General features: G+C 33.3%; 1 protein-coding gene across 1 annotated transcript; it reads left to right on the forward strand.

The window, feature by feature from the left end:
- Positions 1-7,909: 7,909 nt before the first annotated feature.
- On the forward strand, positions 7,910-11,436 carry LOC106753554 (putative kinase-like protein TMKL1). The gene is made up of 2 exons (XM_014635368.2): positions 7,910-8,945; positions 9,975-11,436. The coding sequence occupies exons 1-2, from the start codon at positions 8,477-8,479 to the stop codon at positions 10,565-10,567; spliced, it is 1,062 nt and encodes a 353-aa protein (XP_014490854.1). The 5' UTR covers positions 7,910-8,476; the 3' UTR covers positions 10,568-11,436.
- The last annotated feature ends 363 nt before the right edge of the window (positions 11,437-11,799 follow it).

The raw sequence follows: 11,799 nt of genomic DNA on the forward strand, positions 1-11,799 counted from the left end.
CTATCCTAAGCATCTTTAGTCTTTCTTGTGCAATAATTTTAGAGGCTTGTTGCATCAATAGAGATTGTAAATAAATGGAGCAACTTTGTATGCATATTTTGAAGGTGTACAAATTGTCAAACAGCAAGGAAATGGATTGGTTTTCTTACATGTTTAACTGTTCAATATATTGTTATAATCAAACGATTTCTCAAAACAGCAGGTATTATTGGCATAGGATTTCTCAAAATATATTGTTATAATTTTGGAATGAATTTATATATTATAATCTCACTTAAGTCACCTATCATTGCATATATGATTAAGGGAGAGTAATTCCAATATAAAATATCAACAATGCTAACCAATAAATCATTGACATATGTTGACTAAACAACAGTTATAGCTGCAGATGCATTAAGCACAGACTAAGGTAAAACTTCTGTCAATGTCATCAAACAAATTTAAGACCTTATAGTTTTGCATATATTACATGAATGTGTATGTGTGAATATACAGTATGAAGAATAACATATAATAATGAAAAGTGAAATTTCAATGAATAAAGCTCAGTTAATCACATGCCATGCACTTAGCTGCATATGAAGTAAAACAAGATATATAGACTCAAAACCCCATACTCTGATACAAACACATTATATATTAGATAGTAACTTTCCACCTATCAAATTTAACCTGAACTCAACAATATCACTGTTATTTAGGTTTTAAACTTCTCATATGTTTATATGCACATGTTATTATAAGTGTTTTTTTCTTGGCAAAAGAAAAAAAATATCAAAATAACTTCTTATATCCCACAAACTCTTATATATCTGTATTCATACATGCACTTCTCAAGATCATTTATTCTAGGCATGCAATATCTCTCCAACATAATGAGTGACAGGATATATATAAGTGTGAATGAAGAACTTATGTATAGATTCTGTCTTATATACCTGATTTATTTTATACTAAAAGTTGTAACCAAGACCTAAAAAGACCCACCTGCAATTCAGACACCTATTATTCTGTGGGGATCTTAGCTATATAGTTAGTTTTCAATAATTGATAATGAACAACAATATCAAAATCTGTTAGTTTGTTTTCTTTTTATATATGTTATGTTTTTGCTGTGTATATAAATGAACTTTCCAACTTTTGTATAGAATATTTTACTGATGAATAACACTAGTTGTTTCATGCTTCTTCTTGTCTCTTTTCTTCACTAAACAAGTTGAGTCTGGATTACTACAGTGTATCAATAGTCTGCAACCGTCTTTAGAAGTTTTATTAGATAACTTTCCAGTTCATATAATCTCTTTTCACTGTCATATTTTTCGATTACTGAATGCAACATACGTCTTTTCGTTTGACCAATACCATACTATCACAAAGTTCTTAAAACTTGTTTATTACTTAGAAGCATGTCTCAGAAATATAGTTTGAGTGAGTTATTGATTTACATGCTGGATTTGGTACGAATGAAGGCTTTTCATCCATACCAATTTCTGATTAAATTTCTGATTAGTCTAACCAATAATTGAAATCCTTCTTAATAAATAGGCCCCTGGTAACTATATTCGTCCTCAACAAAGTCCACTAAACATTAAAGAAATAAAAATGACAAAGAACCTAAAAATTAGTTAATACCAATTTGTTGTGCATGATGACACAGATAATTCGTTTGAAAACATAGCCGATGAATATACATTATAATTGGAAGATGTTTCAACATTTCAAAGATAAACAAATATTGTTTCTTATTAGCTTCCTTTTTTTAATCTTTATTTATTGTTTCTTATACTACTTTAGAAAGGAAGTCTACAGTACTCATAGAATCAATCGGTATTCTATTAGTTGAATTGAAGAATATCAAGGGAACTAATCTGAGTAATCAGGCTTCCCAAGATAGGGATTAAGTGTATCTAAAGTAGAGGCAATTATGAATTTGTGAAATTTGTAACCTGTTCAGTACTACGACTTTAGTTCTCTCACTGAATGATCCGAGTAATTTGCTTGAATCCAGTGTCCATTGAGGTGGATCAGGTGGCACGTGAATATGTCCAATTAAGTTTACAAAAACAAGGGACCATTACACAAATAAAAGACAAAATAAATTAAAAAATGTAGTATCAATAACACATCCGAAGATATTATACATGTTGAACTTGCTAAGAGAAAGGGTTAGTTGTGTTGGTCTAAACTAGATTGTGCTTGTTATCTAGAAGGTTTAACACAAACCTAAATCTAAACAATTCAAACTTACCAGGTGTAGAAGACAATGGCAGCCCCAACTTATATCTTCCAGATCGACGAAACCAACTTAGGGTTTCCTTAATCGCAATTTCAAACCTCCAAAGAACAACGATCAAAAATTGCTCAGCATAACAACAAGCAGAGCAAAACGAAAAAAAAAATTAAAGAATCATAGCTTCCACTACTCACCCGGGTTCGAGTAGAAGGACAACTACGGTTCGACTCGGGGAAAACTATGACTCCAATCACGGAGAATGGTGGTTCGGCAGAAGGAAAGAAACGGTTCCCGTCAAACGACTATTAGCTCACGGAAGGAGAACGACTGTGAGCTCAGGCAAGGACAACGCAGGTGCGAGGTTACGCTTCCCGTCAAACGACTATGAAGAAGTGCGAGGGAAAGCGGACTAGTTTAGGCCTGGAGAGAGTGTTGTGAGAGAAGAAGAGAGTGCAAGCACAATGTTAGGGCTCGAGAGTGAGAAGAGAAAGGGGGAAAGGGTTAGGACTCAACAGTGAGGATATTCGAAAATGAGGGTCAGATCTCTGAAGTAAACGCGCCAATGCTACATACGGCAATTACAGTGGGATAATCCGTATATAAAAATGTCCCCCCATTACATACGGAAAATCCGTATGTACGACCATCATCCAGATCCGTATAAAACATCCGTATATAATTTTCCCATTATATACGGATTTTGATCCGTATATAAAAATCCGTATATAATTACCATTTTTCTTGTAGTGGTTTCAAGTTATGACAGGTATTTTTCAATTAATTTCTTTAGTGTTAATTGCAGCTCGACGAACAAGAAGAATGGTCCTTCGACATCGAGTTCCAACAAATTCACATTCAGCACTAAACTGTACAAAAACAATTTAGGGTTTTAAATCGTCTTCAACATCGTCGCACAAAAACAACCTCAACAAGTTCCACTACTACCAACCCCGCTCTCCTCAGACACACCTATTCCCCTCTTCGAACTTAGGGTTTGAAATCCCTTCTGAGTTTCTAATTTCCCCCAAAATCCCTAATTTCGCAATTTCCCTTTATTCTGCAATGTTCCACACTCAAAACGAAAGTTTTGGTTTTGGCAAATAATAGTTATTTAAACGTTGCGTTTTGTCATCATCAATTATTTCCAAACAAATTTAATTATAAAATGTCACAAAACCAACTCACCTCAGAACACAGTGCCACCTCAGCGAACCCTGGATGCCACCTCAGCGAACCCTGGATGCCACGCATACCCAATTTTAACGTCATCCATCAAACTTAAAGGGAAGCCCTTAATTGAATCAATTTTGCAAAAATAGGGACTAAATTGAGACGTTTTAAAATATTGGGACCTAATTGAGAAAAACCTACAAAAATAGAGACAATCTAAATGATTAAACTTTTTTTTCATACTTGTCTTTGTTTTTATCTCTTCAAAAATATTTGTACTTTAAATTGTTCTGATTGAGTATACTAAAAAATTATGTATGAGATTAATTTCTCTTGTGTAAAAAATACATATAAAAGATATTTTATTTATAATAAAAATATATGAACTAAGCTAAAAATACAAACTAAAAAATAATAAAAGATAAGTAACTGAAGATAAAAAATAAATATAAGATATATAAGAATCTAAGATATCTAACACTTCCTCATGTTAATGCATATAAATTGTACGTACTAAGCTTGTTATAAATATAATAAATTCTCAATTTCCATAAATACTTAGTAAAAATATCTAATAACTAATCACTTAAATTGACGAACTCAATCTTGATATCTCATTATACAATCTTTTTTTCGAATGAAATGACAATCAGTCTTAATGTGTTTGGTCTTCTTATTAAATACACAGTTATAACTAATATGAAGAGTAGTCTAATTGTCAGATATAAGTTTTATTTGAGTCACATCTCCAAATTGTAACTCTCTAAACAAATGCTTAAACCAAACAAGTTCACAAGTAGATGAATCATATCTCTATATTTTTCTTCAACACTAGATATTGTCACAACACTTTGTTTCTTGCTTTTCCAAGAAATTAATTTACCACCAATGGAGACATTATATTCAAAAGTAGATCTTCCATCAAAATAAGATCCTACCCAATCAACATTTGAATAAAAAACAACTCTTGTATGGTTATTGAAACCATATAATAACCATTTCCTAGGAGATCTTTTAATGTAATTTAATATACGAATGATTGCCTTCTAATGATCTTCATAGGAGTATTAAGAAATTGGTTTACCACACTAACTGCAAAGGAAATGTCAAGACGAGTAACTATGAGATAATTCATTTTCTCAACTAATCTTCGTACTTAGGATCTGACATAGGCTCCCCTTGATTTAGTAGGATTTTAGTATTAGAATCTATGGATGTGTCAAAAATTTTTGAATTCATCAACCCAATTCGTTCAAATTATTTAATGCACACTTTCTTTGAGATATAACAATACCATTGTCGTATTGTGTCATCTCACTACCCAAGAAATATTTGAGTTTGTCAAGATCTTTAGTCAAAAAATGGCGACAAAGATGTTGTTTCATCTAGGAGATGCCATGATTGTCACTACATGTAAGAACAATGTCATCAACATATACTATCAAGTAGACACATCCAACCCTCGAGTAACGATAAAAGACTCAATGATTTGCCTCACACTGCTTCATACCAAATTGTTGAACAACATTGTTAAATTTTCCAAACCAGACCCTAGGAGATTGGTTTATGCCATATAAAGATTTCCAAAGACAGCATACCGATCTAGAAAGCTCCTTTTGAGTAACAAATTCTGGAGGTTGCTAAATATAAATCTCTTCTTGCAAATCTCCACTAAAGGCCATATTTTTTACATCCATTTGATAAAAGACCATTGTTGAAGAGTAGCTATGACTATAAATAAACGAACAGAAGCCACATTTGCCATTGGAGAAAAAATATCACTATAATCCAACCAAAATATCTGTGTGTAACCTTTGCCCACAAAATGGGCTTTAAGGCGATCAACATTAGGACCAACTTTGATAGCAAAAATCCACTTACAACCAACAACAAATTTCCTAAACGATAATGGGATGAGCTCCAAGTTCCATTATTTTCTAGAGAACTTAGCTCATCTAGCATGACCCAACACCAACAAAGATGGGCTAAGGTATTACTAACAAATTTTGGAATGGTTATAGAACAAATATATGAAAGAAAAGTATAAAAAGGTAAAGATAATCTATAATAACTTATAGAAATATAATGTGGAGAGGGATTAAAGGTAGAACGTATACCTTGACTAAGGGTAATTGGGAGGTTAGACTCAGTTGATAGACCCGAAAGAGACATAATAGTTGGCACTTGAATTGAATCACTTGGTAGTTGTTGAAGACGATGTCTATTTTTGAGCTCAACCATCCCATTTTATTAAGGCGTATAAGCACATGAAGTTTGATAGAGAATGCCATAAATTGTTTGAAAGAATGGAAAAGATATTCACAGTCATTATCACTTCGCAAAGTTTGAATAGAAAAACCAAACTAAGTTTTAATTTCATTAAAAAAAAGATTTTTTAACTAAAAACAACCAAGTACAATTGGAATAATCATAAATAAAATTTACAAAATATTGAAAATCTAAATCAAACTCAACACGATTAGGTTCTTAAATGTCAAAGGAAACTAAGGCAGAAGGGAATGAAGCACATTGTGAGACATTACAAGGAAAGGAACTACGACTTTGCTTGTCTAATTGGCATGACTCAAACACCAAATTGCGTAACTTGGATAGGTTAGGAACAAGTTGTTGCAATTTGCAAGACTAGGATGACCTAATTGAGCACGAAAAATAGAAAGAGATTCCGTAACTATGTCAACATATGCAGAAGGATGAAGATAATAAATATCATGAAACTCACATCTGGTACCAATCATCTGTCTCGAACTTCGATCATGTAAAAAAACAAAATCTTTGGTGGAAGAAATAACACAATCAAGAATATAGGTTAGAAGACTAATGGATAACAAGTTGAAAGAAGACCATGGACATGAAGAACATTATCAATGGATAAAAAAAGGAAAAAGGTTATCAGTCTCAATAACACAAGTTAAAACCCTATGTCCATCAGCCTTTGTAACAAAAGGCAAGTTATCCGAAGAGGATAAAGAGGAAAACAAAGATTTGTTATTAGTAATGCAATATGTGCCTCCTAAGTTGAGAATCTGAGAACCAAGAGGAGAAGATTGAATCAGACCAACAAAAGATGTACTTGTGCGTGCTACAAAGGCATTGGAACTAGAAGGTTGTTAATCTTCATACCATTTGAGAAAGTTATTGATAATAATATATTTGTTAGTGATATCAGATGGAAAAGGATTCAAAGGAGGTGATTGTGATGAAAGATCAATTTGAACAACAACAGCAGATCGAGGAGGACATTCATATAATGCATAACACTTGTCAATCTTGTGACCTAACTTACCATAGTTGTCACACTTGTGACGTCCTTTTCCAAGCATGCGAGAGCGACTGTGATCATCACATTGAGATGCTAATGCAGAGGAACTATGAGTAGAAGTAGGTGTATCATTGATGGGTGTACTTAGTACACACAAAAGAGTGAAACAAGTAGAAGCCAAATTGGGTATAATAAGTGAACCCAAAATTTGATCACCAAGATAAGAATATTTATCAACAAGTTCATGTAATGTCAATACCACGAAGAACTTTGACTATTGTTCTATTTATTGGTTAAGAATAACGACAGGAGGCAATAACTCATTAAATTTATGAAAAAGAACATGAATGTTACCTATATAATTAGTCATAGAGTTTTGATATCAAGAAACAATATTGAAATGATGATTTGTAGATAATTATGCGATAATTCAACATTAGAATGTTTTAGTTTGAAAATAAATCTTGATTGATGTAAAAAGAATCCATTTCAATCTTAAATGATTTGTTTTTTTAAACATTAATTGAAAAATAATTTCAGAAAATATAATAGAAAAACATCATCAACTAATCTTTTGAATTATTAAATTATTAAATATTAAAATAATTTTTTACATTTACTAATAATTAAGTATTCTATAAAAAAAAAGTTAAAATAATATAAATATAATTTATCTTATCCAAATAAATCATTTACAAATTCACACAACCTAATTTCTTGAAACTCTCAAATTCCCTATCTTATCTAATTTTTAAAAAGTATAAAATTATAATCTTAACACGTAAGAATTATAAGTATATATGTATACATTCAACAACAAAACAAAATAATACATGTTTAGTACATAAAAATATTGATTTTGACGTACTTGAAACTTTTGCATTCTTAATTATCAAGAAATCACTCTAACTAATTGAATGATTACCGCCACCTTCCCGGGCGACTTTCCTTTTTTACAAAATGAAGTTAATGCCTTTCAATTAAATTCATTTATATATTAATTGGCATAAAACAGTTATGCTCAAAAGTTGAAACCAGTAACAGTTTATAAAGACTCAGTTTTTACTCTATGAAGCAAATTTTCAAGAATAAAAATGTGACAAGACATCATATTTTAGAGTAAACGAATAGCCCATAGATATTTTATTCTGATATTACCTTATCATGACAGAAAATGAACATAACATCGCAAATTGTGTGCAGAATGAAGCAATGATATTTGTGGCAGCAAAGTTATGAAGTATAAATGTTAGGACTCACCAGAATGATAGAAGCAGGGTTTGATGTTGTGGTGTGGCAAATGAGTATTTTCACATCACATAACATAACATCACATGCCTTAGATCTGTCTCATATTGCATTCACATTCAGTCATTCCTTCCAGCTTGTATCTTCCAACCCTTTTCCACATTTTCCACCCAGAAATTCTCCATTCCTCTCTCCTACTACCTATGTCCATTTCTGCTTCAATTATTGCATACTTTAGCCACCTCATTCAATTCCCCTTCATCTTAAAATTGGGTTCCACAGCCACAAAGTTCTCTTAACCATGCTTCTCCTTGTCCTATATACCCACATGGGAATATTATCATTTTCCATGTAAAATCACTCTACTTTTTTCATCTACATGTGCTTCTTTCAGTCTCTCTCATCACACCCCAGATCTTAATTATCCCATTTATCCAAGACTCTTGTGTGTGTCATTCCTTCCAATTGTGTTGCTAGCAGTACTCACTACTGGGAGTGCTGAAAGATCAGGTTTTTCAGTGCTACAAGGAGAACCACCCTCCATGTTGATACTGGTTCTTGGACTAGTTTCAGCTACTTTGTTAGTGATTGTTGCAGGTTATGTGTTGTATTGCAAGAAAAGAGTATCAAGGTATGAGAGTAAGGACATTGAAAGCTCGGAACACAAGGAGGAGGAGGTGTCTCAGAAGGAGGATTTGATGATCTTTCAAGGTGGGGAGGACCTTACAATATGTGACATATTGGATGCTCCAGGGGAAGTGATTGGAAAATCCAACTATGGAACACTGTATAAGGCCTTGCTGCAGAGGAGCAACAAGGTGAGGCTGCTCAGGTTTCTGAGGCCAGTGTGCACTGCAAGAGGTGAAGAATTGGATGAGATGATTCAATTTCTTGGAAGGATAAGGCATCCTAACTTGGTTCCACTTCTGGGGTTTTACACTGGGCCAAGGGGTGAGAAGCTTCTTGTTCATCCCTTCTATAGACATGGGAATCTTACTCAATTCATAAGAGGTAAGTAAATTGTTTCTCTTGCCTTTTTGTACTTCTAATTCTGTTATCTGCTTTTGCAGCAAATCTGTGTGTCTTCTTTCTTTTGGGATGTGTGTTTTGTCCTGATTTTGTCAATATAATAATGGGTTTGAAGGCTTGTGGCAAATCTTGATCTGTATTTAGTTTGAAAACATTCACTACTTAGTTTTTGTTACTGTTACTTACTGTTAGTGTTTTGTTGGGATTTGGGAATTATAGAAGAAACATGGAGTTTTTTTTTTTCACTCTAACACAGATATTACGATATACTCAATTAATTCATATTTAGTAGTAAAAAATGTCTCTAACTTTTCAACTATTTTTGTGTTTCTTTTCAATGTTTCTGGTTCTTCATTAATTGCTCTTAATTATGTGTACGAATACTGTTACAAAAATTAGCTTAAAAGAAGCTAAAAGGATTATTGTTTTGGTACAAACAAAAAAAAAAAATCTGAAAGAAATTACTTTAGAATGGACCGAGTAGTAGTTGTTTCAATAGAAAAGTGAAATGATATTTGTGCAGCAAAAGAGTTACATCAATTTTACACAGTAGTGACAGAATGTGGTGTTGGAATATGTATTACTTGTTTTTGTTTTATTATTTTAAAGGGAATCAGTATAAGAATTGTGTAAGGTTTTTTATTATTGGTTTGCTTTGTTACTTTAACGAAATAGACCTTTTTCTTTTACAGTGTCTGAAAACTGAATAAACCCATCTTTCTTCTTCTTTTAGTGTATCATTGACATTTTCCATGCTGATATTAACACTACTCAATTTTAATTGCCTTATGTATGGTCATTTTCATGGCATTGATATTCATTCATCTGTTAATAAAATATCAATTAGATTAGTAAGTAACTACATTAAGAAGAGCAAGTGATGATGAAATAGCTAGACAGAAAGTTCCAAACCAAGCTATTTGATTCATTAGGCCTACTCTTTACACCTCAGAGTGAATTTTGTTTTGCATTATATTTTTCACTTATTGATCAAAGATGTGCACTATGCAGATGGAAATGGAGAATGTTACAAATGGTCAAACATATGCAGAATATCCATTGGTATAGTGAAAGGATTGGAGCATCTTCACACATCACAGGAGAAGCCTATTATCCACGGAAACCTCAAGTCTAAGAACATCCTTTTGGACCGCTCCTACCAGCCCTACATCTCAGATTCTGGCCTACATCTTCTGCTGAATCCTACTGCTGGACAAGAAATGCTTGAAAGTTCAGCAGCACAGGGTTACAAGGCACCTGAGCTCATAAAAATGAAGGATGCTACTGAAGAGAGTGATATATATAGCCTTGGTGTGATCTTGCTGGAACTGCTTTCAGGAAAGGAACCTATCAATGAGCATCCTACTCCTGATGAGGATTTCTATTTGCCAAATTTCATGAGAAATGCAGTCCTTGGACACAGAATTGCTGATCTATACCACCCTGCCATTCTTCTCAGAAACAGCAGAGAGGATAGTGTTCCAGTCACAGAAGAATTCATCCTCAAAGTTTTTCAACTTGCTATGGCTTGTTGCTCCCCTTCACCCTCAGTTAGACCTAACATAAAGCAAGTCCTCAAGAAACTTGAAGAAATTATGTTCTAAAATCCATGGGGGGCTCTTTGTGATTATTTTGTGTAGTATTGGCCACTCTGGCAGCAGTGATACTGCACGCTTTAAATTCTTCAAGCTCATCATTAACAATGATGTGGTTGGAGACAATATAACATTTATTATATATATATATATATATGAGAAATTAGGAAGAAAAAAAAAAGTAAGTAGTCTGCTTACAAAATGTGCAATTGACTACCAAACAAAGACTTCAGAACAGTTGATGTTGATGTTAAGGATTAAAGTCACATGAAGAATCATAGCTTGAAACTAAAGCTACCAAATTCTGAACTCCAAATCTCAGATCTGGCTCCCAGTTACTGAATTGATTTTGCGATTCCTGAGACTATGCTTGATAAAAACAAGTGAGCTTGTGACATGGACAATGCCACTCATCCTGATACTAATTGCAGACATTTGAAGGGAAATTACTCAGATTCTTTTACTGTCAAGAATGTTCTGCTGCTGTCCAAGAATTTGTAGCCAGAATGTGAGTTTTGCTGTTGTGGATAACCACAGAATCTGCTGAGAAATAGTCTTTATACACAGTGACCCAATCAAATTCCATGTCATGACCATAGAGTTGAACATGCAAAAGTGCAAAGGAATCTGAATAATTATGTAGGCCAGGAAGTGGGATCATTTGGTGGCAGATTTTCAAAATCTCACCAAGAACAAGTTACATTGTTTGTAATGGTTAGATCTCTCAGCAACACCATTTCATTCTGAGTATGCCCTTTTGTTTACTTAAGAGAAAATTTTGCAGTTCATTTATCTTGAGAGACAATACTTTCCCAGTTGTAATCTTGTTGATTTGGTGAAATGTTAGTTTTCAGTTATGCTACTTACAGTGAAAGCAACTCATTATTGTTCCCTCATTTCAGAGGATTCTGACACTGCACGTTTATCAGTGAAGAGAATTAGATAATCAACCACCATTGCAATTTTTAATTTGTGACTGATAGAGAATAGCTGGTGGAGCTGGTGGTTGGAAGTTAGGTGAGGGAGGGTGTACTAATTCATTGCTCATACATCACTATCTAGTTCATAACAAATTAAACATTGTTTGCATTTCTTATCCCTCAAAAAAGACCACAATTACAGTTATGAAATTGCAAAACTTGGTCAAATTGATCTGTGCTTTTGGAAATGTGATATGTCACCTTGACTAAGGACCAATCAACCCTAATTTCTTCATACACATTGGGGACATGTGGGGGCAA

The sequence above is a fragment of the Vigna radiata genome, unplaced genomic scaffold (genome assembly GCF_000741045.1).
Source record: "Vigna radiata var. radiata cultivar VC1973A unplaced genomic scaffold, Vradiata_ver6 scaffold_137, whole genome shotgun sequence".
Lineage (NCBI taxonomy): Eukaryota > Viridiplantae > Streptophyta > Magnoliopsida > Fabales > Fabaceae > Vigna > Vigna radiata.

Excerpts from the sequence above, each read along its gene's own strand:
- LOC106753554 (XM_014635368.2), top strand. The coding sequence starts at position 8,477 with ATGTTGATACTGGTTCTTGGACTAGTTTCAGCTACTTTGTTAGTGATT. Across the intron at positions 8,946-9,974 it reads TCTTACTCAATTCATAAGAG|ATGGAAATGGAGAATGTTAC; the intron begins GTAAGTAAATTG and ends TGCACTATGCAG.